Source organism: Mucor velutinosus (genome assembly GCF_035048745.1).
Source record: "Mucor velutinosus strain NIH1002 chromosome Unknown tig00001563, whole genome shotgun sequence".
Lineage (NCBI taxonomy): Eukaryota > Fungi > Mucoromycota > Mucoromycetes > Mucorales > Mucoraceae > Mucor > Mucor velutinosus.
The window spans coordinates 317125-344175 of NW_027041904.1; the positions used below are offsets into that span (position 1 = coordinate 317125).

Genomic DNA, 27051 nt, shown 5'->3' on the forward strand with positions numbered 1-27051 from the left:
GGTCTATCTCATCTTTCTGTTATGGTTGCTTATTCTCTGGTGTATCTCTAGTTTATCTGTGGTCTATTTGTGATCTATCTCTGGTGTATCTCTGGTCTATCTCTGGTCTATCTATGGTAGTGGTAAGCGGTAAGTATCTTCTTTCTTCTGGTCGCGATGATATAAAACTTCTTTGAACGTTTGTATTATTACTTCCTTCCTCACGATAATGCATTCATGATGTTTGCTTTGTTGCGTCTTTTTTTTTCTTTTGTTGGTTGTGTTGCCCCTATGGCTTCACATGAATCAACATTAGTCATTATGTTCTTTGCAAACTTATAATACTTAATGTTGCTTTTGCAGTTGTGCGTGTTTGTGTTGCTTTACATCCGACTATTGCCATGCATGTTGCTCATGTATGCATTTTTGTTGCAACAACAATGAGCTGTTGTCAACATCTTTGATTTTGTATTTGTTATGCTTTTCTTTGACTCATTGCGTGTGAGTATCCTTCTTTTTTCTTTGCCTACATATATTACTATACTCCTATAGTATTGTAGCATGTTCTTTTCTCCATTCTTTTTATATTATTATGTTTCTTTGAAGCATACCTTTCTTTACGTTGTGTGGATGTGCCTATCACTGAAGCTCAACAAGACTTTATCCGAGACTAGGAGATGGATAGGCTGCCTCCACTTGGTTATCACTACTTACTTTAGTGATGATTGAGAGTCTTAACGCCAGAATCTAAAGCTAGGTGGTGTAAGTAAGGCATGCTCTAGCACCTGAGGGAAATTTGATGATAGTAACAGCTATATTGCTATATATAGCGGAGCTTAAAATTTTGCCTCACATCAAAACAGGGGGAAACCCTCGCAAAAATTTTTTTAGGTCAGCGGAGTTTTCAAGCGATTTGATTGGCTCAGGGGTTGAACGAGAAATGGTCTACAACTAGATGATTTCCTATTGATTTGACGTTTATCATGATATAGTGTTTGTAATAAAAGGGTATCCAAGTAATTAAAATTTAAATTCAGAAGTACAGTGCGCAAAAAAAACGTTCCAGTGTTTTGCCAAATTGCACTTATTACCAATGTTCTCTGTAAATATCAAAGCTATTGGTGTACGCTCAGTGTTCATCAATAGCCTAAGTAGTTGGCTGATAGATGATATATTATGCGCTTTATTCACTAGATTAGAAAAAGAATGGTAGCCTCATGAAAGTGAAAAGTGGAACTTATTTAATTTTATAAAAAAGCACAATATTTAGTTGGACCACCTTTACTCTTAATGATCGCTTTAATTCGACATGGCATGCTGTCTATATATTTAAGACAGACTTCTTCCGTGGATGTATACCATTGCTGTTTAATTGTCTCCTTTAGTTCAGAATGGCTGGTGGCTTTAGTAGGGTACTTGTTCAGACGAAGTTTTAGCTCATACCAGACATGTTCAATGGGGTTAAAATCAGGGCTTTGGGCGGGCTAATCAAAAACTGTTTGCACAGAGAGTCCGTGATGTCTGAACCATTTCTTAGTGGGACCAAAAGTATGTTGTCTTGCGTTATCTTGCTGAAATCTAAACTTTTCTTGTCAACCCCATAATACTCCATAGTGTCTAGCAAAGATGACTCCAGAATTTCAGCATAAACTTCTGAGTTTACAGTTCCATCGGTAAAGGTAGAACCATAATTGGGTCCCTCCGCTGCTATCATGCCGCAGAAAACAACACCACCACCATCTCCCTGGACTTGAGCCTCAGTTTGATGAGGCATCAACTCAATGAGGCTGTTAGTCCAGTAAAAAGATTTGCCGTCAGATCCCCCATGTTGACCCTGGTTTCATCGGGAAATCCCCATTTACGCCAGTCGTCCGTAGTCAAATGGCGATGTCTCTTGGTTTACGCAAGACGATTTTTCCGGTTCTCCGCACGCACGAAATTGGCCTTTACCTTCCTTTTAGACTTGAACCCATTGCGCTTGAGTATATACTGTATGTTTCTCGAAGTCATCTGAACTCTCATATAAGCAAGGTAGCACCGCACACCCCTGGGCCCGCTTAAATTATTATTGCGAAGATTCCTCTGGATGTAGTTCATATTCAGCATAGTGATTTTGTTTCGTTTTCCCGGTTTGGTATGTCTTGATGAGCGAGAAACTTCTTCCTATAGCGAGAAAGTACACTGAGGGACAAATCCAGGAAGATCCTTTGAATGCCATGAAGGGAGCAACTCTGGTTGAAAAGAGCCTTGACAGATTCTAGAGCCTCCTGAGGAATGGGACGCGTCATGTGAAGGAAAGTGTTCAAGTCAAGATGGTAAAATATTATGAGGTGGAAGATCAAAATCTTAGGCTCGTTTATACTTTTTTTTAAGCATTCCTCGTATAATCAACATATTAAACATGACTGATGTAAAAAATTACGACTCTTGGATCATTTTTGTGGAATGTATACGAACAATAAGGTCATCCAACGATATTTCAAATTTTACAAAATCGAATTTTTTTTTTTCTTTACGTCAGTCGCAATCGCTCAATAATTATTATATCCATTATTTTAGTAACTCATTTTGTGGCTGTCAACCCAAGGTCTAATAGCCTTACTTTAGTTTTAAAATTGGAGCAAAATTGACAGAGCTGTAAGTGTAAAACTACGAATCGACAAAACACTGGAACGTTTTTTTCGCGCACCGTATGATAAGGTGCAATGATTTGATTTAGCATTCGTTGAATAGTCTCATGTAAATGATATTGGTTCCATTTACTATCGTAATTATTCACATTACAACATATTCGTTGTAGTTTGGCAAATGTTTAAAGCTGTGTTGCGCATTTTACGAAAAAGAAGAACAACAACTCCATAATCTATATTGATGATGCTACAACCTTTATATCAGGACCATTATATACCCAATTTTGGGGGTTGCTGAACACATGAATGGATCTTCAGTAAACTCTTTATTCAAAAGTAAGATAAGGTACAATTATTCAATCTAGCATCCATTTAACAGTTTAATGTGGGAGAAGCTATACGGTACAATCGATACTACTTCAGCACAGTTAACAATTGCAAAAATGTTCTCCAATGTAAAGGGCCAAATAATTAAACGTGCCAATGATTGAGGTTCATGCGACACACAATAACAGTGTCAAGAGAAGCCTGAGGCCGATACACTATTTTTTATGCAAAATCACTCAAGATCAAATCAGATGCTCTCTCAGCACAAGCTATGACAGGAAAACAAATTTGGCCGGCTGGCACGATTGGAAAAATGGAGGCATCTACAACACGAAGGCCCCGAATGCCATGTACTTTGAGGTTTCCATCAACGACAGCGTCTCTATCAGTAGCAGTTCCCATCTGTAATACAGCATTTTACCCACTGCAAGCAAACAAATACCTAAACTGAACTTACCTTGCAAGTACCAGCATAATGATGCAACGTATCAACATGATCCTTGATATACTGCCTGATATCCTGCTTTTTCTCAGCTTGATATGGATGCAAAATCCAGTGTTTGATGCAATTCTCCTTGTACTCTTTATCGTCCGCAATCTTGATGGACAGTTCCAAACCTTTTTCAATGCACTCCAAATCTCTGTCATCCTGCAACAAAGCAAGATCAATGCGTGGGGTTTTGTCTGAATTCAACGTAACAGATCCTTTGGAAAAGGGGGCAATGTACACCATTAATAAACTTGCACAAGCAACATCTTTGAGCTTGGAAAGCTCTCTGCATAAAGCCAAACCACCAGTGAACAATTCGATTTGTGGGGTATTGATAAGACTACTGCTGTTGTCAGGAGCATTCTATGAAATTGTTACTACCACATATAACTGCTGCTGCTTCAATACTCACAGGCACTTTTATATAGGCGACAGCATCAGGCCATGCTCTTGACAAGGCACTTGGTTCCTTGGAGTCAGTGATACGCTGCAATGATTCATTTTCCTTTTCGAATATGCTCTGATGAAGCGACATTTCAGGTCGAGTTGTTTCGTGGACAAGTGGTACGCGCCAATGATTCTGAAGGTTCTTGCCTACACCTGGCAAATCCGCGATTGTTGCGATACCCAATGCTTCTAATTCTGCCTGGGGACCAATACCACTGGATAGCAGCAGCAAAGGCGATAAGATAGCACCTGCGGACAGAATTGCCTCTTTACCTACACTAACTAGATAGCGCTTGCCATCTGTGTTGCCTGTGTATTCAACATGCGTTACGTTGTTGGTGTCTTTATCGATAACAATACGCTTGACAGTGCAATTCAAAGCAATGGACAAATTAGATCTATTCTGCTGTATATCGGGAGGTAAATAAGCAGATCCAGTAGATGTTCGCTCGCCTTGATGTACAGAAGATTGAATACCAGTTACGCCTATTTGACATGGCACGTCTGTCATATCGTGATATTGAGGAATGCCCTGGTTTTGACAAGCTCTTGTAAAATGCTTTCCCAACAAGGAATCGTCGCTTTGCTGCATGACATTTAGTGGACCTGATTGACCGTGTAACTTATTCGCAGTGGGTGCTGCATTGTCCTGGAATGTTTCTGCTTTACAAAAGTAATGCTTCAATTGCTCGTATTCCCAACCGGGCATATTCCATGCATCGTAATCAGAAGGTGAGCATCGATGCGACAAACAAGCATTGATGGCACTGGAACCTCCCAGCACCTTTCCTTGCGGCACGCCAATAATGCGTCCATCTACATGCTGTTGTGCGGTGGATTTCAATTGCCAGTCGACAGTGGTGTTCTTGAGCTTGCTGTTGAAAAGGGGTACTCTGATATTGAGCAATTCTTCTTGGGTATTGGCACCTGATTCGAGAACTAGCACTGTGTGCTTCCCATTTGCTGAGAGACGATTTGCCAAAACACAGCCAGCAGTGCCTCCTGCAGTGTTATGAAAATTAGTAGACGGAGAGGATAGTAAATGATGCTTGTTATTACCGCCAATGATAACAAAATCAAATTGACCGAGGCAAGCTTCGTTCGGTGCAAGTCGTGGCATTTAGTTGATGGAGAAAGATTCTGGTATGACACACGGAAAGAGAAAAACACCACTATCACCACTATCACAGAGATACGTGCTCGAATTTACATGTCCCCGCTGATTTAAGATCTAAGATTTGCTATCGATATGATAAGCACTCCGATGCGTTTAAGGTGTCGCATAGCAATCCCATACAACAAAGCAAAAGAATAGTATATGGTTCTACCATCTCGCAGAAATTCAAGCAGCCAATCTACGTCTTGGCCAGCACAGCATTAAAATGAATAAAAGCAGCTTCTGGAATCAACTACAAATTTCTCACAGCCCAAATGCATATATGCTCATCAAATGACCAAATATGTGAACTATGAAATGTTGCATAAATAGACTTTAACTCTGGACAAATCTGATGATGATAACAGGCCTGAAACAAACAATGCGTTGATTTGTTGAATTCCATTCTAGCCAAGCAAAGAAATAGAGTGACAGATGTATTGATTTACATGTATAGAACCTGGCTACTAACAAAGTCATTCGTGAGAAAGTTCCCCTTAAAGATTACTAAAATTGTCAACATTAAATCAAACAAGAAGGCATAATGGATCAATGCAATGTGACTAGAAGAAAAATTTTTGGTGTTGAACAACAACATCAATAGCAACTCACATCTAGCAAGGATTCCCACGACAAGCTCCTCGGCTATTATCAGCCATTAACTCGAGCAGACAAAAATCTAACTAAACCCTGGCTTTGGCCCTGACATTTGGGAGCACCGTGGAAAATTAAAGATTGGAGCATATTTGCATTGCTATGGAAGCAAGAGGCAAGTGATGAGGAATGCATGGTCTTGTATAAAATTTCCCATGAAGCTCCTTTAGATGAGGGCTTACGTGAGAAAATCAATAGTGTGTTCATACGATAGCATTAGTGATATCTAAGGCGGTATTATTACGTGGATTTGATACACTTTGGCGGTATTCTGTATGGCGGTATTCTGTATGAAGAGATACATATAAGCAAACGAGAAATTGAATGGATTTCTGAAAAACTCATCAACCACACAACTATTCAAATCAAGCTATGTTTGCTCTGCGGAAAGTCAAGCCTTCTTCTCTCTTGAAATCCATCAACCCTATACCCAATGCCGCCTGCTTGAAGGCCTCCTCCTCCTATTTGATGGCTCGCCAAAGAAACTTCTCCATGCTCACTGAAACTCAAGCCAACGACTCTTCCATGCAAATGTTCTCTGTTGGTACTGAAAATGGCTTTCTTCCTCGTCAAGATCCTCTTGTTGAACTTCCTGAGGAGTTTAGCAGATTGGAATCCCTCTTGCAACGTATGCCAATGCAACTCTTGGATGGTACTCCTGGGCTTTTGGCGAGTGGCCAGTTTGGTGATGCTGTGAGAGATGAGCTCCCCTTGTATGAGATTGATGGTATCACTGATCAAAGACTCTTGTCAGGTATATATATGTACATCCACAACTTGTAATGAGCCTTATCTAATAAAGCAAAGCTCTTTTCCGTGATTATACGTTTGCTGCTTCTGCCTACTTGCTCGAGCCCTGCGATATTCTCTATCGTGCCAAGAGCGATTACGGCTTAGGAAGAAAGGTATTGCCCATGAACATTGCTGTTCCTTTGTACAAGGTATCAAAGAAGATCCAAAGCCAACCTTTCATGGAATAGTAAGTCTACACTGGGTCATTTACCATGTGCAATAAACTAACGCTACTCTGTTCATTAGTGCTTTGAGTTATGCGTGAGTACACTTGGGCTTAAAGCTACACCTCATACTACAGCTTGCTAATAATTTGATATAGATTGTACAACTACAAAAAAATCAACCCTTTGGGAGGACTTACCTACGACAACTTGGCTCTTATCCGTTCTTTTGCTGGTAGCGAATCAGAGTAAGTTGATGAAACATACATTGCCTATACACATACTGAGCCTGATGTCAACTTGTAGGAAAGGATTTGTTTTGAATCATGTTACCATGGTGTCTTACTCTCCCAGACTTGTTCGTTACTCAGTTGGTGCTCTTGAGGCTGTCGAGAACAACGACAGAGCTAAATTCGATATGCAAATGGCAGGTTTGAATGAGACTTACGAGTCTGTAAACAAGGAAATGGAGATGATGTGGTCACGTAGTATGCCTGAGGATTACATCAAGTTTAGAACCTTCATTATGGGTACCAAAAACCAAGTAAGTTAAAAATCAAGCGAGGCTACAATAGCTACTTACTCCAACTATAACAGCCCATGTTCCCTGATGGTGTAATCTACGAAGGTATCAGTGATAAGCCTATCGTTCATCGTGGTGAGTCTGGCGCTAATGACTCCATGGTGCCTTTGGGTGATAACCTTCTTCAAATCACTGAACTCATGCCTGAGAACCCTTTGACGACTGTCCTGCGTGATTTCAGATCATACCGTCCTACCAACCATCGCGAATTCTTGGAATATGTTCAAGATAAGGCCAAGAAGGTCGGTGTCAAGGAATTTGCTTTGCAAGACGCCAATTCAGCTGCTGTATACTTGTCCAATATTGATCAAATCCGTGCCTTCCGTCACAGACATTGGAACTTCACCAAAGAGTACATCATCAAGCACACGGCTCATCCTGTTGCCACTGGTGGCTCTCCCATTGTAACTTGGTTGCCTAATCAACTTGGTGCTGTCTTGGACTTGTTGAACGATGTCAGTGCTCAAATTGACAAATCCAAGTTGACCGAAAGCAACTTGATTCGCGTTGAGGAAATCACTAGACGTGCTCAAGCTCAAAAGAGATTCCTTGACAGAGAAGTTGCTAGCTTGAAGACCAAGTTTAAGGATCAAGACCGTACTTAATAGTCGAGGATTTACATTTATTTATGAATAAAGCATTCAATTAGTATTCAATCGTACTCCATTGTACATGTATTTATTTATACGATTTCCCCAAGCTGTCGAGAGTAGACTTTAGGAATATATTCTCAAAACCCTCAACAACTGTGAGGAGCAGCTAGTATATTGAAACTTTCCTCCACCAGTATTTTATGGCTCGAGTACCACCCTGTGCAATAAAAGTAGCGTGACAATTTTGAAATTCTGCTATATGATTGCTATTTAGATGAGCATACTGCAATGACTATATATATATCATATATATAAAGAGTCTTAACAAATTAAAATAAAAGTGGCGAATCTAAGCTATAGCGCTTTCCAATACACAATTCCCTTGTTACAGGACCAAAAGCATCGATGTCTTCATGAGAAAGGCTACCAAGCCCAGCTAACCCTAGTTGAATATCCGACGTTTTCAGCTCTTCTCAGATTGGACAGATCTCAAACAGAATCGACTCATTTGGCTTACTTTGTGATATTCGACTATGTGAATAGTAATATTCATACCAAAGCCCCTTAAGCTTCCCAGTAGTACTTTTGAAGGCGCATCTGATGGTCTAATTCTTAAAGATATTTACAACAAACGTACTGCGCAATTTTTGAAAATATGAAATAACATTTTGGGCGAAAATGTCAAGATTCTGCATATGACGGACTCACAAATGGAGTTTCAGGGGTTGCCTTGGATCGAGATTAATATTTTGATTCAATATATGCCTTAGTAAAAGTCTTCATTTTCAAGGCGAAAAACGCGATCGTTTGATTTTCGTAAAAAACCATGAGGGGTACCTCATGCTTTTTGGTCAATTTTTGACGACCCCAAAAAAGTTGAGCAAAGGTGTCAAGATGTTGGTGCTAGTCGAGAGCAACTGGCTGGTGCTACTCAGGCGGTCTAATTCAGCTTTCAACGTGAGAAAGTACTGCTTGAATCCATCCAAATGGCACTGTGATTCGCATATTTTTGAGTACTAATGGGTATTGCACGTATGCTGTCTACCCGCGCATGGATTGCTACTACCAATATCAAGACGTGGAGCTTCGCAAATGGTCAGATTCTTACCTACAGATAAAGTACAGGTGGTTCTCATATGGTATTAGAAAGATACTACATGTTTACTGATGAGATTTGTTTGCCTACCAAAAGATTAGTAAGCCATCTTGATAGGACAGTATCTTCTACAAATGCTCCACAATAGAGCAATAAGATGCAGTACCCGTTCATTGAATGGCTCTATTAGCTATGGCTACGGATGCTTTATGGTGTAAAGAACATATGTCATGCTGCAGAATTGGCGCTAGTGACATAATTAGAGTGGGCAGATGTCAGTGAACGGGCAAATCATAAAGCAACACTGGCCAAGAAAAGCACATAGAATGTCAAAATTCAACACTTATTCAACATCCAGCTATCATGTTAGATATTCAGTATGTTGGTCTACCTTCAATTACTTATAACCTGCGCCGGATCACTTTGATACTGGAGACCCAACGTCAAAGCACACTCGAACCCTCCAATGATGTGCAAGATAACGAGTCACCTACCAGCTTGAGTTTGTCCGGGGGTCAAAATCAATTGCTTTGAAAGGACCCCCTTCCCCCCCCTCTTGACATTTTTTTTTTTTTTTCCACATTTCATATATTTTTCGAATGAGTCAAGCAACAACTAGACTTGCACAACTCACACAGTTGTCATGTAAAGTCTTCTCCAACGTTTACAATCCAACATGCGCTCGCACAGGCAACAAGATTATTCGACAAAGATTGATTGGATCAACATTGACTAGCTACAACCCCAAGAAATTGGTTCATTTCCGTGATATCCAAGCATTGTATCCTCAGCTTGGCCTAGTTAATTTGGAAGAAAAGGAACGTCTTGATGAAATTGCTAGAAGAAAGAGAAGAGGAAAGGGCGCACCAAAGAAGGGTAAAAATTTGCTATAAAGAGTGCGAAAATGTGAATGTTTTATTGATGTTTGAATTAGGTCAAGGCAAGCGTGCCTCCAACAAGAAGAAATAATGAAATTTACAATAGACATCAACCCACTTTGTATATAAATAACAACGATCAGAATAAAGACAAGAGAAGAGAGACTAGAGTGTTTATTTCTTTGATTTGTAACTTTTGAACTTGGTGGTACTGGTGCTCGCCCCAACTAACATTGTTTGCTCTTCATCTTTGGGTTGCAGATACTGTCTTTTTTCATGTTTAGCAACCAGTCTAGCATATCTAAGTCCACAAGCATTACATAATCTAAAGGAAATGTCGAGCTTGTGAGAAAGACTTGAAATCTGATGGCTTGATCAACTTACGTTTTATGACCACCAGGTCCTTTGCGCCATTCTGGACTTGTGTTGGTCTGACAATTTTCACATTTCTTTTCAAAGACGCCAAATCTACCTCTCCAAGCCCTGGGCAATGGGGATCTTGTGTTGTCAGAAGACTCGGATGTAGCCATTGCCTCCATAAATGGCGATGCTGACACTAATGATGATTGATCAACACTATTGCTCTTTTTGTTCGTCTGTATATCATGCGAATAGGGATGTATTTGCTGATTTGGTGATGACACTAACGGAGCTGCTTTACCAGATGGAGATGTTGTTGCATTTGTAGTGATGCTGTTCAATATTTTGCTTAAATTTGATTTGCGAACACTAAACGAATGATTAGTAACCTTGACCATAAATCAGAAAATAGCTGATGAAAACATTACCCATGATTGGGTATGCTGTTACTATTACTGTTATTGTCAGCACTGGTACCACTCCTATGATCACTACTGTAGTATAGTCGATCCTCAGCCTTGAGTGCAGTGATCTGGAAGCAGGTGAATGTCAAGTTACCATATGTAATGATAATCCGTTCGACTTGGCACATTTTGTTTGATTCCAATAGCATGTTTGACCTTGAATGCGAGTGATGCGTACACGCTGCTGCGCTTGATTTCAATTGAGGATATTGCAACCTTCGATCCATCTCCTTCAGAGTAATCGAACGGGTTAGATCCATTACAGTTTCCATAGCAGTTGTATTCGGCCATGATATTAATAATTGTTGACATTGCGTATCATATATTTGAAATAATCTGAGTGGTTCGTCCTTCATTAGTGAGTGTTTTTGTAGAATACTGGAAATTTTATTGGATTCCTAATATTAGATGAATAATGCATTAGCCATGTCTGGTATCATTCTGAGAAGGTGTACTTTACATCAGGGTTCAGTTGTCCTGTTCCGCAGCAGTTCGCATTAGTTGTTGTAGAGAGAATAGAATTATTAGTTGTGATAGTAGGTGTAGATGTAGTTGCAGTTGGAGTTGCAGGTATAGGTGTATCAAGTAGGTTGGTATGTCTTGACAAGCTGTTGCAGTTGGCAGCGGTATTATCTATTTCTATATATATAAAAACTGTCAAAAAAATGGCTGCATCTGCTACATTTGACATTACTGAAAACTCACCTAATTGTAGTGAATGGAAAAAGGTCAAGATTGAATTGTTGGTAGCTGTATACATGACAACATCTGTGATGATCCAATTCTGTAAGTTGTCCACCTAAATTCATATATTCAACACGTGTGCTTTTGTGGGGCAATCTTCAACTACTGTACCTTGAAATTGTTTCTAGTATGTTCTTGATGGATTAACGACTGTATATTACGCAGACGACATCTAGCAGCAGAATTTTTTTCTTAGCCAAGGTTCCTATAATGATATGAGCTTGCCCGTACCTGGTAACTGCACCTGCCAAGGTCTTGATTCGAACGAAATTGAGTAAATCAGTTATTGCCAGAGACAATTCATCCGGATGAATGAAATCCAATAATGATCTCGACTTGAGCATGTCGCCCGCTTTGACCCCGTAATCCATTTGAATATCAGTTACAAGACTAGGTAAGTATATGAATTCAAACTTTTCGAGGGAAAGCAAAGCCCAGTAACAAGAAGCTACTGACATTGACGATTTTGGACTTTTATGTGGTTTGATCTGATATGCTTTTATTATATAATAAAGGGTGCAATTGATGTATGTCTAATCTTTATGCACTGTATATGAATCTAAAACAAGTCTAGAAATCAAAAGAGAAATAAAGAAAAAGAGAAGAAGAAAAGAAGCGCAAACGAAATTTTGTTTAAAAGAAAAGGGTGATTAGGGAAACGAAGTGACGCAGAACATCTAAAAAAAAACATTTCAATTGGACTCACAAACATGGTGAAAAACCGAGATATTCAAAAGACATAGTGGAAGGCTATGGAAAGATATTTCATGGCATGTTTACACAGACTCAAAAAAAAAAGACAGCTTTACATTCAATCAAGGTAGGACATGTACAGTGTTTTAAAGCGTTTTACATTTCTTTTCCTACGCCGTAAGCTGGCGCTACCTGATAGATCTTTTCATAGTCATCATTTGTTTTATGCTGCTCTATTTTATGCATGTTATGTTCTTATCAAAAAAAAAACGACTGTGCACTACATTTTCAAGCAAGAAAGATGAAATTTGAAGAAGATACCTCTCCCCCCCCCCCCCGAAAATGCAGTCTGGTATTTCGTCATTCTCAATCACTTTTGTAATTTCAGTACACACGCTAATCAAGCAAAAAGCTTATCATGCATTCAAGAATAACAGAAATATTTGCAATACAATCTGTAAACAGTTACAAATGTATTTCTTTTTTGCGCCAAATTTTCCTGTTTGAACAATTGCCCAGATCATTGATCCCAGATTTTCAGGTGGAGATGGGCCATATCGAATTTGTTTACCCGTTGGTACCAGTGTGTTGACATGCACACTGATATTTTGACAATATACAGCTATTCTCTTCCAGTCAGAGTGGTATGATTTATTAGCATTCAAACGTTATTTAAGCTTTTGGGTAACATCACTGTACCACTATTTTTTTGGATTGAATCGTTCCAGAGCTAAAAACAACAATAATGATCGATCTACTTTTTTCCTTTTTTCAAACAACTATAGATCTTGTGAGGCTCATCGTTTCATCATTCTTTAAACTAGCCGATGAAGCCGGTAAACAATCAAATCATGAGAAATGTCAGGCCAAGAAGAATGTACGTGTGAAAAGGATATAAGGTTGCCATGGCAACAACAACAAATCATCATAGCAACGGAGGGGCGAAAAGAACATGTTTACTAGGACTAATATTTACACAGAAATGAGCGTTACTTTGCAGAATTACCAGTTGATTCTATTTGAGGAAGCAGAAGCTGACGACGTCAAGGCTGATAAAGACGCCGGATTATCGATGCCAATGATCCAACCCAATCTTTCTGTAAACTGTTGTAACACTTGAGAAAATTGACCATGAGTTTCTGCGTCATGTTGAACAAGTCTACATAAACAGTGTTCGTTAGTGTTTCTCCAAGTGTACTAAAGTGTGGTTCTTACTCTTTAGCCCATTCTGTAACAGCTTGCTGACCATATATCTTGCCTTGATCTAGCTTGGATGCTGCTATGTCAATTGCTTTTTTCCAATAATTTATTAACTCAGAGTACAGATCTCTCTTGATTTGGTTGTGTGCTATAATTTGAGAGGTTAATACGACAATCAGAGTCATATGGATCCCTTCTCACCATCATTATCCCACACAGGCAACCGGTTAGCAACACACGTAGCATAATGAAGATATGAGAATATCGTTGTGGGGTGTTCATCAAGCGAAGGATTAGTGAAATGATCAGCATATTCCACAAGCGCATTCACAATGTCCACCAATGCAGATTTAACTCGATTATAGCTGTAATCATCTCTGGCTGAAGCTTTACTAAACGGAAAACTCTCTGCAAGCTTCTTTTCTAAATTTGCAATGACGAGAGATATTGATTGTGTGGTTGGAGGTGGTATAAAAGCATCGACTTCAGATTTCAAATGTGGGTTCGAATCAACCAGGTCGTTGATAAGCTCGATAAGCTTATCTTTCTCCAACGTAGCTAATAACATAGTCAATCAATATCCAGTTCAATCGTGCTCATGCTGACGCCTACCCAATAATTTACTGATGGGAAATTCCTTTTTGAGGCTGATTCTGTTACGCTTGGTGGTATGCAAGATTTCATCTTCCCGCACGGATTGTAGCTGAGGATGCAAATGGTGTTGTGCTGGAGGTGGTGGAGGCTGATGAAACTGTACTGGCGGTTTGAAATCAATGGAATCGCTATTTGCCATTTCTTCATCATCATAAGAAGCACGTCTTTTGCGACCTGTTGAAAGCGGTTACTAAGATGAGTTGTCATGATAAGCAACAGGATCCAACAAACCTTTCGCAGCACCATCTTGTGATGGAGGAGTATACGATGTTGGTATTTTAGATTTCGCCAAATAATGCGCAGACCGATATAAATGCTGCTGTTGTCTGAACAGACTGTTCTGGCTTGGTGAAGAAGACATGTTTGTTATCAAAAGAGTCTAATATTTGTTTGTGTCGAGAGGGAAAAGAGGAGCCTGTTTGAAAAAATAGGAAGGTTAAGCTTGCTAATGATGATGGAATCGGTGACGGTTTTATCATGCTAAATGAGTGATCTGAAAGATCCATGATCTATGATGGCAAAACAGGGTGCGTAGACAGCGCTTCAAGAGCTAGATGCGGTATGTATGCAAGGTTTATGTATCTTGTACTTGCGCTTTGGTGTTATCAGCTGTCTTTGCCTAATATTTCATGACAAAATGTAGAGATGTTGACCGCAGTAGAACACATTATTCTATCCAGTCATGCATCGGGTTGTACAAATGCTTGATGCTGCCTTTTGTATTTTAAAATGCCTGTTTGCTGTTTTATAAATTCTTTCTTTTTTCTTTTACAGCTTGCTACTCCATTTCGACTATACAACATCATGAAGAAGACGATCACCAAAAGACAAATTAAGTCTAGTAAGTAATACCTACTCGAGCTTATCAGCCATGTTTATCGGTTTGCGTAGCTTTTAAAGCGCATGATATGGACGATACGGGTGCTTTAAATGCAAAATGTCTTTACAAAGCTCTGGTATCACTGAAACTACCTGTTGAACTATCCGATATGGACGATCTGTTTGAATCAGTGGGCCGAGAAAAAGAAGCTTCAGTTGAATTGGATGATTTCATAGACATTGTGCTCGAGTTAAAGGTAACAAGTACCAAGGCGGTCAAATCTCTTTTTTAGCTTGTTGACAGCGGATATAGGGAGACACAGACAGCGATGTAGCAAACGATTTTGAGGAAGAAGAGGAAGACGATGAGGAAGAAGAGGAGCCAACAGCTGATATTGCATTCCAAATGCTAGCAGATCCTGCAGTGAACGGCATTACACTGCAAAGTTTATTGAAAGTATGTGAAACGCAGGATGAATCATGGACGAAACAGCAAATAATGGAAATGATGAATGAGGCCGATTTGAACCATGATGGGCTTATTGACCCCAACGAGTTCAAGATTGTTTGTAAAAAGGCAGGCTTATAAAATAGTATTTGAAATAAAGACATGCGATATATACCCTCTCTTTTTAATGATAACGATGTACAACATTAGGCCCTCGGCCTCGGACGGATTTGGGCTCTGTTCCTGGCAAATAGATGTCTGTCCAGAACTCATCCAAGTTGGGCTCGGGTGATTGCTCAGCTTCCTTTTGCGCATCATCCACTGTCTTCTTGGCTTCTTTTATCAGTCTCCTTCAAATCCGCTTCTGTAGCAACACCGAGATCAACAATGACCTTCTTGAGATGAAAGATAGGATCTGACGTGGATCTGACATTTTGAATTTCCTCACGCGTACGGTAGGTGGTACCAGGATCTGACATGGAGTGGCCACCATAGCGATAAGTAGCCACTTCCATCACAAGAGGTCCCTTTCCGGAAACTGTCCAATCTTTGGCCCATGCCACAGCTTGCTTGACTGCAAAGATGTCCATACCGTTGATATGGATGCCAGGAATATAATCACTACGCTTGTAGTACTCGGTTGAAGCCGAAGAACGTTCCGCAGAAGTGCCCATGCCATACTTGTTGTTTTCACACACGAAAATGACGGGGAGGTCCCACAGCTTAGCCATATTGAAGGCTTCAAAGACTTGGCCCTGATTTGCAGCACCGTCACCGTAAAGAGCCAGTGTAGTAGAAGGGTTGCCCAAGTACTTTTGCGAAAAGGCGATTCCTGCACCCAAGGGCACCTGTGCGCCTACAATGCCATTACCGCCATAGAAATTATGAGCAAACATATGCATGGAACCACCTTTACCCTTGGAGACACCATCCGCACGGCCCATCAATTCTGCCAAAATGGATTTGATTGAGGCTCCTCTTAACCAAGTGTAACCATGGCATCGATAAGAAGTGATGATATGATCATTGGGAGTGATTGCATGCTCCATGCCGACAGCAACAGCTTCCTATATATATATATATACATATGATATGTGAGTTGCTGAATAAGAATTACAAGTAAATGATTGACAAACCTCGCCAGTAGACAAATGGCAGAAGCCTCGGATTTTCTTGCTCTTGTAGAGGCGATACGACGGATAATGGCCATTTAAGTGTACATTTCGATTAATTCCTCCTTGTTTGTCTCCATTTCAAGAGAGGGTGCTCTGGCATTATACATCTTGAAGGAGGCATCAGGCAGAGTAATCTTGATGGCATCTGATGATGCTGAAGCTTGTTTAAATCGGGGAGCTGAGGTCGATAAAGTGCGCTAAGGGTTGGCATGTCAGATTGGGTATTAATAGGTTAAAGAACGCGATGTCTAATCTTACATTAGCTAAAGATGCACTATTTGCCTTTGCAAGCAAACGGCTTGAAAAGAGTCTAAGCATTATAGCAATGCAGTTTGCTGAAGAGACAAACAAATGGTAAATTTTTCTCTTGTGATTTTTATACTGTATATTCGTATTAGAGGGGATTGGATTCGCTGTACCCCAACTATTCAAAATGTAAAACCTGTAAGTTTATTATCAATCACTGGCGCTATCTCCAGTTTTTAAGCCGTATTACATATATCTTCTGCTTCTATTGACCAGCAATGGCCGAATTTTCGCAGCTTCGCCTGTCAGGATAAGCGGGTTTCTTCTTTGTAGGGTCTATGTGCGACAAAAATGGCAGTAATTAGTTATACGCTGTACTAGCCGATCTATCTCGCTACATTCGATGTCGATGTCGACCTGCGGGTTCTCACCGAAGCCATTTTAAATCAGATATTATAACACTTTGGTATATCAAGTAGATTTTAAACAACCAGTTATTAGTTAGTAACAGAAAGGTTATATCAGAGCCAGGAGGAGGAGAGGAGGTATCTCCCTTAGTATCCTTTTTGCTTACGCTGGTATTAAACAAAACCTATTATTGGGACAATGCGAAAGAAATTCAAATTTTATGCAGTATTTGTACATCACAATCGCCATTTTTTGATAATAGAATTGTCATATCATTCACTGCTGCTGATGCTCTTAATAAGATGGCAACATAAAGCTGGTCATAAGTAAATACAGGACTTGTGTAAGATCTACAGCGACTTTTTTGAGATGTTGTCATTGCAAAAGGCTCGCTTGTAACTAAAGCACCCAAAAAAAGTATTTGGGTTAAGCAGTTACCCTTCCAATTCCATGATCCCCATTTAATCAGCATCGCAATCATCATTATCATCAACAGAAAGGGCATTTAGGTCAGCCAGCAGCAATGCCGCCGCCAAAATTAATTCAACCTCAGCTTATTTTTTTTCTGCTCAAGATTGGACAGATCTCGCCTTTTTTCGACTTCTTTAATCTATCTTTTGGTATTCGATTATATGAACTGTGATGATCACCCTACGCTTCCTATTACATTCTTGAAGTGTTTTTCAAGGCGCTTCCGACGGTGTTAACTGTAATAAGTGCTTTGATTGAAACTATTGAGCAATTCAATAAAATTTGAAATGAGGTTTTTAGCGAAAATAGCCATATTTTGTATATGAAAGCCTCATAACAGTGGTTTCAGAGGTTGCTCTGGATCGAGAGAAACATGTTAATTTGATATATGCCATAGTAAAAGTCTTTATTTTCAAGGCGAAAAATGCGATCCTTTGATTTTCGTAAAAAAACCATGAGGGGTACCTCATGCTTTTTGGTCGATTTTTGGCCATATTTTTTTAGGTCTTCAAAAAGTTGAGCAAAGGTGTCAGAAAGTTACTACTACTCAAGTGCAATTGTTTGGCGTTATTCCGGTGGCTCAGAAAGGTCTACATGGCAAGATATGAAGGCTTGAAAACTGTCCAATTTGGTTATGTTTTGCTTTATGGCTTTTATTTACCCGACATGAACCACATCTTTAGTAGCTAAAGTCGTCTGGAAGTGCAGTTCTGCAGCCTGTGAAACTTCTAATTCGAACAGGAGGCGTATTGATTTCGGTAAAGCTGATTCATGCAAATTTTGATGTGATATGTTGCTGGTAAGCTTATTAACAGTGGAAATGAAAACCCGAATCTGCTGCTTGAACACTATGGTTATACACCTTTGCTTGACTACGGTAAAACTCATTAAGACTAATAGTGCCAAATGCTGAATTAGATGCAATTTCGCTACGCTCGACGATGGTGCCGCTCTGCGGGCTGTCGCCGTAGACATTTCAAATCAGTAATAATAAAAATGGGGCCAGGCGAACTATGTGTAATGAAATTGCTAGTGTACATCGAGTGAGATCAGTGATTATAGAAAGAGTCAATCCAGGTTGGCATCTACATTCGCTAATTCTAGCCGTGATATGGCTGTATGGGCCCAGAGAACATTGATAGCATCAATAGAACATCAGAAACGGTACACGTAAAAGGAGATATGCTACAAGATCATCAAGCTTCCTAGAGGCATTGTGGGCAAATGACATTTGAAGTTCAGCAAATGCTTGTTTACTTTACTAACGAGTGTAACACGGCAATATATCATTTAAATTGCAAGTGCTACCATTTTGTGATGCTGGAGAACGTTTGTAGCTTTTTCATCCTTTCCTGATATCGGTATACATGCTCCTTTGACAATACACAAGCTGTTTTATGACTAGAGTTTAGTAATTCAAATGTTTATAAACAAACAAGCACGTAGGTTTGTGGTAAGCATATATTGTGCCTGAATATACATATAAAGCAGGATTGGGAATGATGTTCATGACTATTCTTTTCTCTTTCTTTTTTCTCATTTTTACCATCATGACAATACCCACCAAAACTTCTAAATCAGAGCTTCGCAAAAAGTCATCAAAGGCAAAGCAAATTGACCAAATTCCAGAGAAACCATGCAAAAAGATTGAAGCTCCAACATCAACGAAACCAGTGCCTTCCAAGAAAGTTAAACATCAGCCTAAAGAGGCAGAAGTTGAAAAGGTACAAAAAAAGAAGACTCGCTCATCCGATGTAATCAGCATTAGTAAGAAGGCTTCATTGAAGAAAGTGAATTCGTCCGCAGAATTAAAGCACAAATCTTCATTGGCACCATTACCGACCAAAAATGCTAGAAAAAAGTCAAAACAAACAAGCAATTCCACCACATCCAATGTTCCAAAAACTGCAATTAATAACGTAAAAAAACAAGAGAAAACAGATCCTCATAAACATGTTGTTAAATCAACGGCTGACAAGAAATCCTCGACAAAGAAGCTGAAGAAGCAATCCTCTGCGCATATTCTGCCTTCACTTCCTTCTCCACCTCCTTTAACCTCTACTCCAGCAACGAGACTGCCACTGCGGCAATGTGCATTGATGGCAACATCGGTCTCTGTAGGTGTTGATATGGGCACGCAAACAGATCCTATCGTTGACACACAACTATCAAAACCAACTTACCATAGCCATTACCTGGATGTTCGAGATTTAGTACCAGTAAGCGCATTGAAAATCACGCTGGAGGAGCTTATGGATAGCATGCAAATTGTGGAAAAACAAAGTGCTGCTGTGCCGATAAAGAAACAAGCAACTATCAAATCAAGGCTTCGGAAGGCTCTAAAATCAATCAAGATCTAGTGATATTACTCTGTGAGACATGGCGCCACCGTCATATATTCAATTTACATGCATTGCATATCAAATAAATGAGTTCCAAACATTATTGATATCACTTTGATAATTGAACGTGCAATTAAACATTCTCTCTCGTCAAATGATCATATGCATGACCAGTCTATCTCTATTGAAGGTCCATTTAATAATGTCGCACAGTATTAGCACTACCTGCTTGCAGCGCAAGAAACCTAGTTCATGCGTCTGTACATCAACAGAATAAGAGAAATTGGATGAATACGACTATTATAATCCAACAAATGAAGACAAATCAGGCAACGGATAACGAGCCTACATAATCCAGATGTAGAGGCAAGGTAGACAAGACAAAAAATCAGTTTAACAAGTAGTTTCCGTCCATCCAGCGACATGTATTCGAAGTTCACCTTTTAACTTTCTGTATCACTTAAAAAACTCGCCATAAACGACATGTAACTGTAGGTCTGGCTCTTGTACAGTACTCCACGTTTGTAGCGTTCAGAGAAATTTACATAAAGACACGGAACATACTTCGAACACCTCTTACTACTCGGGAATCATGCCATTTGGATGGATTCAAGCAATAATTTCTCACGTTGAAAGCTGAATTAGACCACCAGAGTAGCACCAGCCAGTTGCTCTCGACTAGCACCAACATCTTGACACCTTTGCTCAACTGTTTTAGGATCGTCAAAAATTGACCAAAAAGCATGGGGTACCCCTCATGGTTTTTTACGAAAATCAAACGATCGCGTTTTTCGCCTCGAAAATGAAGACTTTTACTAAGGCATATATTGAATCAAAATATTAATCTCGATCCAAGGCAACCCCTGAAACTCCATTTGTGAGTCCGTCATATGCAGAATCTTGACATTTTCGCCCAAGATGTTATTTCGTATTTTCAAAAATTGCGCTATAGGTTTGTTGTAAATACCTTTAAGAATTAGACCATCAGATGCACCTTCAAAAGTACTACTGGGAAGCTTAAGGGGCTTTGGTATGAATATTACTATTTGCATAGTCGAATCTTGCAAAATAGGTCAACAAAGTCGTACGTTGATCAAAAAGTAACAAATCGGGACAGATTTTCATTTAGCTGAGATTGAACAAATCTTGCCGGCTGCTGCTGGTAGTGCCTGTCTTCCGTAAATGTGCTTCTGTAGCTAATGAAAAGAGGATTGCGAATGAAAAGGTACTATAGCTGTATTGAACTACTTATTTTTGCTTATTTTGTGCATTCTGAGATCTCTTAAGTGGGTAATAACTAGGTGTCATTTATTTAAATGCCAAGCATAAATCTTGGTAATTACATTAAATGTATTTGACAAGGAAAATACACTACACAAAGGTACACTTTGATACGAAATGATTCGTCCTTTTACAAACCAATGAAAGAAATCCGGTGATTGCCAGTACAATCATTGTAGCAATGCTGAATCAAGCTTACTTGGCCGTAGATCCAGGTTTTTTTTTCTCAACACAACAAGCATTGCTAAATTATCATGCCTCCTCAGTCATGCCTTTTGATATCACATGGAATTAAAGAATGTCATTTACCGAGATGCGAATGAAGAGTTATAGTCAACAGCATTCATCTACATGTCTAATCTTTTATTTATAAGTTGCAGAGAAATACAAAGATTGGTAAGATAGAGTATGAATGATATGAGATAAATGTATATACAGATAAATTTATAAGCATTGTACAAGGTTTACTTTCTAATTTCCTTCTTCTTGCTTCTAGCTACGTTTTCAGGGAAGGGACATAAGGTGTCTTTGGCGTCAAACAAGCCAATTGGGCTTCGTTCGCAATTGGAAACTTTGGTATGCCACTGCGAACCCACACGATCCAGCTCTGACAGTGTGCGAATATGACCCCATAGATCCATCATTGGCAAACGGTCAAAGTCTGGCAAATGTTGATCTGGCAATTGAGTGAGAATGGTGTCTTGCTGCATCAAAGGTACCAGAAATTGGTCCACTTTAGACTTTGCTCGTCCATTGTTCTTTTGCTGCACATGGGTTCCATATTCCAGATGGTTGGTAGAGAAGGACTCAAAGTTCTCAAAGTTGGGATACACCATAACATAAGCACGCAGGTAGACCATCTCGATGAAATATTTCTTCCACGACTTGCTCCATCTTTCAGATCGACTTCCCGGGACAGTGATGTTGTAGTATCCTTTGGTGTACTTTTCTTCCTTTGCTACACGCTCGGTGATGTATGTATGAAATTCGCGCCAGTGCTCAGGGAAGTAGACAGCGCCCCAGCTGCAAGGAATCTGTGTTGCATAAGGGGTGCGTCTCGGGTAACCACCTAGTTCAAGCACGGGCTCAGGATTGAAAGGCCGACGGCCTTCAGGTCGCAGCTCTAGATTGCGAGGAGAGTACAAGCTAACACCATAGATGCGATTATGAGCCTCTTCAGATTCGTAACGATATTTGAGGATGTTGTACTTGGACCATGAGTAAAAGAAAGGAGAGAGCTCAATGTCGTCTTCCAACAATACACCATAGTTATCATCGTTACTGGGATACCAAGACTCGACAATAGCAGGTAAAAGACCTCCTTTACGCACTCGATGACGCACTTTCTTATCGCCATGCTTAAATCCGAAGCCTTGCACCAGTGCTCGTGTTTCAGGATCTGCAGATTGCTCCATGTGAATAGCCAGTTCTACGTTCTCGTCGCCAAAGTAGTAGGCATTGTTGGTAGAATTCAACAAGCGAGATAACGAAACAGGTCTTCTATCTGTAATGACCACCAGATCAATCTTTACATCATTCCAATCTAATCAACAGAAAATAGGGCCATGAGTGATGTTGTTTGTTTGTTTGTTTTTCTGGTGAAACTTACAGGTAAGTGCCTTGACCGAGAGATCAGCTATCCAGAGAGCATGAGGAACGTCTTGTGCTGGTAAGCCAATAGAAGTGATGCCATGCAGTTCAGCCAGTGATTTGATGGAGCGATAAATAAAAGTGCTGGGTTCTTTGATATGGATCAAGACGTTAGGTTGGATAAAGTGCAATAGATTGGCAGTGGGCGTAATGTAATTTGTTTCCTCTTCTGCAGTGCTACCACTGTCGTCATAGTATACACCATTGTTGTACGCCAAGGTAAGATCATGGATCGTAGCATGATGGCTATTCGTGCAATGGTTATGAACTAATGTATCTTGAAAAGCGTGGTGCGTTAACCCATTGGTCAAGATGATATGCACGTTATATTGTTTATTGCCGTTGAGCAATCTGCATATCAATGGAAGCAAGGCAATTGCGTGATCGGACCCAGCAAGCAGAATAGATACGCGGTTCGCTGGCGTTTGTTGATATAGCATTTCCTGTTCTGCCACGTTGGGATAAACCGAATTGAGAATATGAGAAGGACCGCCGGCTTGAAGCCATTTTTGACATGAGAAGCTAAGGAGTAATTTAGTGGAGGAAGGTATCACAACAGAGGTGATACCAGCTCTGTAGAGCAAAGTGCTGCTGACAAAATATCCCAATGGTAATTGCAAGGCGTTGGTGTTGGAATCTGCTCTCAAACTACCAAGCCATTGCGTACGTAATAGCCAAGAACTATGTATCATGTCCACGGATCGACTTTTTCCAATTTGACTAGATCTCAAGCATTGTGTGACATGAGGAGGAGGGGATGTGTTCTTTGTTGAGAACAGGGAGGTGTCATAGCCTATGACACTGTGTTTGTACTCTTCCGTATTCATCAGGCCGTAGGTGTAGTAGAGGTACTCTGGTTTGGGGATGGCGTTGGGCTCCAGTATCCAGACGTAGGCAGTAGGGATGGTCTGTTGCAATAACAGCCATGGAGCGTCTTTCACCAGCATGACCTCACTGTTGGGTTGTTGCTCTTGCTCACTGTCATAGGGTATAATCTTAACCTTGATCTTATCAGCAGATGTGGTTGAGCGAATACCAAACTTGGTTTCTAGTGATTTCTTGGGTTTGTTGGAACGGCATAGAATCCAGATTTGTTTGGGTTGCACGGATTGAGCCAGAATGGATTGAATTTGAGTTTGAATGCTGGACATTTCTTTGTCTGAATAATGCAAAATGACAGTGATATCTGCCACTAGATCCTGATTGTGCAGCATGATTTCATTGTTGCGCCGTAGCAGGCTATCGATAAAGGACGCATTGTGGCCTGTAAACGTGCTCTTTGCTGCTGATTTGGCGTACGGCATGGTCTCTGCTCATTCATGGAACAGGTTATTACATGTTTCTCGGGCATTGGAAATTGATTTATATGTACCTCTAATTAATGAATCCACATTATAGAATGGATGTTGCTGTTGCTGCTTTTGGCTCTGAGATATCAGAATGTTGGCCGTGGAAGAGACTGCAGTGTGGCTAAACTGATAAGCGTACAGAAAGTGTGTAGTGAACAGCAACCCAATGGTCACCATCAATGTCCAGAGCAATCTGGTGAGTTTTCTGGGCGCATAGCTCCCAAGACAGCTAATGATTTGGATGATGGACGTTTCTAGTTTTGTTGAGAGATTGGATACGGTCATGACAAAGTATAGGAAAGAGAGTAAAGTGAAAGGAAATGCTCGAAATCAATGTGCTATATAGAAAAAACACATGAAAAAGGGGATAAGAGGGGTTATTTATATAGCCAAATGTTGTTTAATGACGATAAAAGAAGCAAAAGAAAAGAAAGAAACAAACAGAATTTAGCAACATTTCAGCATAAATTTGATCGCTCTCCAGATCCTGCTCGGTAAATTGCAGCTCTGTCTTTTATCAATTAATTTACATAAAAATAGACTTATATTATAGGAGAAAGACGGGGGGGGACAAACGGATTCAAGGAGTACCAAATCGTTTATATGATTTGAAAGGAGAGTGAGTGATCTATTTACAAGCGTGTATGTGTGTGTGTGTGTGTGTGTGTATGTGTGTGTGTGTGTGTGTGTGTATGTGTGTGTGGTATATGATGGAGATTATTGGGAATTGAAGGTAAGCGGCCTTGATAGCGATGATGTTCTTGTTACAGCCATATGAGCGTTTGTATTGTCGACAGCGGTGTTCTTTCTATATGAAAGGAATTGGCCGAAAATTACAGCATCCAGAAACAAGGTGCCTAGACTTCCTGACAGATAAGGCAATGATTCCATAAAGCTCTCTCTTGTCCGGCCTGGGTGTAAAATAATACTCAATGCATACGTAACATTACCACCCACAGCAAAGCTAAACAATGCTAGTGAAAGGCCCTGTGTAGAATGTCTTTTGTGATTCTTGTGGATTTGTGGTACACGAGACACAATATAAAATGTGGTACACACCCAAGCCAGCATCCAACCCAATGTAAGGGGCGTTTGTAGTAACACCTCTTCTGCTGCTGCTGCTGCTGCTGTTGTTATAGCTGTAGAACCCCTTGAATTAGCTGTGGTTGATAACAGTGCTGTTGTCGATCCAAAGCCAAATCTGCATCCGAAAAGCAATAAACCCATAAATAAAGTTTTTCTGCTTGAATTGCTATTCATGGTTCCGTAATTAACATCTTCCGCCGTTTTTGTCAGTTCCAAGCATGCGTATTCCTCGGGAAATACAAATTCCTCGTCGGCATGCTCAACTGATGGGTCATGTGGTGTGCTGAATTTATCGGTGCACAACTCGACCTTGTTGCTTGAGTAACGAAAATATTGATAGAGCAATATAAGATCTGTGCAGACGAAATAGGTGGCCAGATAGGTTTGAAAAGGCAATTGATGATTCAAGACGCAACTGAACATGTTTCCAAGATCGCCTACATGAAAATCACTGGTTAAATCCGATCCAGGTCATGCTAAAGATGTAAGGCTTTACCAGCAAGCCAAAAGTACAACAGATACAGACTTAGGCCATCTGCCGATTTCAGTTTGTAGTTTTCTAACATTTGGCTGTAAAGAAATGAGACCCATGTGGATACATCACATTGATCCGGAGCAACTTACGGAACTTGCGCATTCAACCAGCAAAAGATGGATGCATAACCAAACAAGATACTCATTGCATCAGCATAGCCGTACACACAAGATCTGAAGAGAGTCTATATTCTATAGATTAGCATAGAGGCATTGTGCTGACGTTCATCAACTACTTGCATATATCCATTGAATATGAGGCGCTGCATTTTCGTGCGGGATACACTCCATGTAAGATATATGTAATAAGAGCAAAAGACGAAAGAGAAGAATGAAGAAAAACAGAACTCTTCTTAAACCTAGAGTAGGACCAACAATGTGAAAAGACATTGTTCAGCAGTGGAATACCTTGCTCAAATAAATCCAATCAAGACCGTTCTACGAAAATTTCCTTTTTCAGCACCTTTCAGGAGTATATCTTGATCGCTTGAACAGGGTTCAAAGGGACATTGGCTATGTTTGTACATGTATTGATTGTTTAAAGCATTCTGGACTCTTGTAGATGTATCAGCCGTACCCAGGAATCTTTGCTTCCAAGAAATGTTGCTAATCATTCATGTGCTTCTTCTCTCTGGCTCGTCTTCATTATACACATCTTGGTAATATATAAACTCCATCGTGTAACTTTGACATGAAAGATCATCGAAACACACAAGATTACATAACAGAAAGATAGAAAATACAAGTGTAAACATTTCATCATTTACCATTCAGTCTGTTGATTGACTGCCGTTGCTGTAAATAGAGAAGATATTACCCGTTTCATGATAGAAACAACGGTTGATGTAAACTAACTGTCTGTGTTTCCATGTTGTTTTAAGGTTTGTGTTTGTGAAATGTACAACAGCACAATTTCGAATAATTATCGTCCTTGACATTCAAACGCAACTTGTTTGCAAGGCCAAATGCTGTTTTGGTGGACATTGCTATTAGTCACTGACATACAGTACATCCTGTAAATTGTGCTACTGCTCATCCTGCTTACATTTTAGACATGTAGTACATGTCCTACACTGTTAATATAATGCAAATTGATCGACCAGCAGATAAAAAATTGCACCATACTGAACTATTTCTTAGATATATACCGCAAATGTATGTGATACGAGCATGTATGTATCACAAACTGACTCGGTAAAAGTGGAATTCCACTTTAATTGATGTATGTCTATTTGCATTTACGAGGATGGATCTTTGTATGCATACCATTGTGCGCTTGGGATCATCTTTTAAAATTATTTTGACGCCAACTAATCATTGGCATTGCAATGATTAGCA

General features: G+C 39.9%; 10 protein-coding genes across 10 annotated transcripts; 4 read left to right on the forward strand and 6 right to left on the reverse strand.

The window, feature by feature from the left end:
• Positions 1–3158: 3158 nt before the first annotated feature.
• ATC70_008698 (uncharacterized protein) lies at positions 3159–4993 on the reverse strand (the record flags this gene model as incomplete). Its single annotated transcript, XM_064827944.1, has 4 exons — positions 3159–3338; positions 3394–3789; positions 3839–4875; positions 4933–4993. The coding sequence occupies 4 exons, from the start codon at positions 4991–4993 to the stop codon at positions 3159–3161; spliced, it is 1674 nt and encodes a 557-aa protein (XP_064685146.1).
• Positions 4994–6055: 1062 nt separating this feature from the next.
• Positions 6056–7827, forward strand: LGD1 (L-galactonate dehydratase; the record flags this gene model as incomplete). The annotated part of the gene is made up of 6 exons (XM_064827945.1): positions 6056–6437; positions 6491–6662; positions 6722–6736; positions 6798–6887; positions 6946–7183; positions 7237–7827. The coding sequence occupies 6 exons, from the start codon at positions 6056–6058 to the stop codon at positions 7825–7827; spliced, it is 1488 nt and encodes a 495-aa protein (XP_064685147.1).
• Positions 7828–9510: 1683 nt separating this feature from the next.
• Positions 9511–9880, forward strand: ATC70_008700 (uncharacterized protein; the record flags this gene model as incomplete). Its single annotated transcript, XM_064827946.1, has 2 exons — positions 9511–9787; positions 9846–9880. 2 exons carry the CDS (start codon positions 9511–9513, stop codon positions 9878–9880), a joined length of 312 nt encoding a protein of 103 aa, XP_064685148.1.
• Positions 9881–9963: 83 nt separating this feature from the next.
• On the reverse strand, positions 9964–11728 carry ATC70_008701 (uncharacterized protein; the record flags this gene model as incomplete). The annotated part of the gene is made up of 7 exons (XM_064827947.1): positions 9964–10114; positions 10174–10518; positions 10578–11011; positions 11074–11252; positions 11319–11412; positions 11469–11529; positions 11589–11728. The coding sequence occupies 7 exons, from the start codon at positions 11726–11728 to the stop codon at positions 9964–9966; spliced, it is 1404 nt and encodes a 467-aa protein (XP_064685149.1).
• A 1324-nt stretch (positions 11729–13052) lies between these two features.
• ATC70_008702 (uncharacterized protein) lies at positions 13053–14265 on the reverse strand (the record flags this gene model as incomplete). The annotated part of the gene is made up of 5 exons (XM_064827948.1): positions 13053–13209; positions 13266–13398; positions 13452–13808; positions 13863–14078; positions 14136–14265. The coding sequence occupies 5 exons, from the start codon at positions 14263–14265 to the stop codon at positions 13053–13055; spliced, it is 993 nt and encodes a 330-aa protein (XP_064685150.1).
• A 443-nt stretch (positions 14266–14708) lies between these two features.
• On the forward strand, positions 14709–15312 carry ATC70_008703 (uncharacterized protein; the record flags this gene model as incomplete). Its single annotated transcript, XM_064827949.1, has 3 exons — positions 14709–14745; positions 14796–14980; positions 15037–15312. The coding sequence occupies 3 exons, from the start codon at positions 14709–14711 to the stop codon at positions 15310–15312; spliced, it is 498 nt and encodes a 165-aa protein (XP_064685151.1).
• A 173-nt stretch (positions 15313–15485) lies between these two features.
• MUQ1_2 (choline phosphate cytidylyltransferase) lies at positions 15486–16220 on the reverse strand (the record flags this gene model as incomplete). The annotated part of the gene is made up of 1 exon (XM_064827950.1): positions 15486–16220. One exon carries the CDS (start codon positions 16218–16220, stop codon positions 15486–15488), a length of 735 nt encoding a protein of 244 aa, XP_064685152.1.
• Positions 16221–19021: 2801 nt separating this feature from the next.
• On the forward strand, positions 19022–19831 carry ATC70_008705 (uncharacterized protein; the record flags this gene model as incomplete). Its single annotated transcript, XM_064827951.1, has 1 exon — positions 19022–19831. The coding sequence occupies one exon, from the start codon at positions 19022–19024 to the stop codon at positions 19829–19831; it is 810 nt and encodes a 269-aa protein (XP_064685153.1).
• A 1727-nt stretch (positions 19832–21558) lies between these two features.
• On the reverse strand, positions 21559–24378 carry ATC70_008706 (uncharacterized protein; the record flags this gene model as incomplete). Its single annotated transcript, XM_064827952.1, has 3 exons — positions 21559–22637; positions 22704–24053; positions 24117–24378. 3 exons carry the CDS (start codon positions 24376–24378, stop codon positions 21559–21561), a joined length of 2691 nt encoding a protein of 896 aa, XP_064685154.1.
• A 432-nt stretch (positions 24379–24810) lies between these two features.
• On the reverse strand, positions 24811–26004 carry PDI1_2 (protein disulfide-isomerase precursor; the record flags this gene model as incomplete). Its single annotated transcript, XM_064827953.1, has 4 exons — positions 24811–25616; positions 25676–25749; positions 25804–25898; positions 25954–26004. 4 exons carry the CDS (start codon positions 26002–26004, stop codon positions 24811–24813), a joined length of 1026 nt encoding a protein of 341 aa, XP_064685155.1.
• Positions 26005–27051: the final 1047 nt, after the last annotated feature.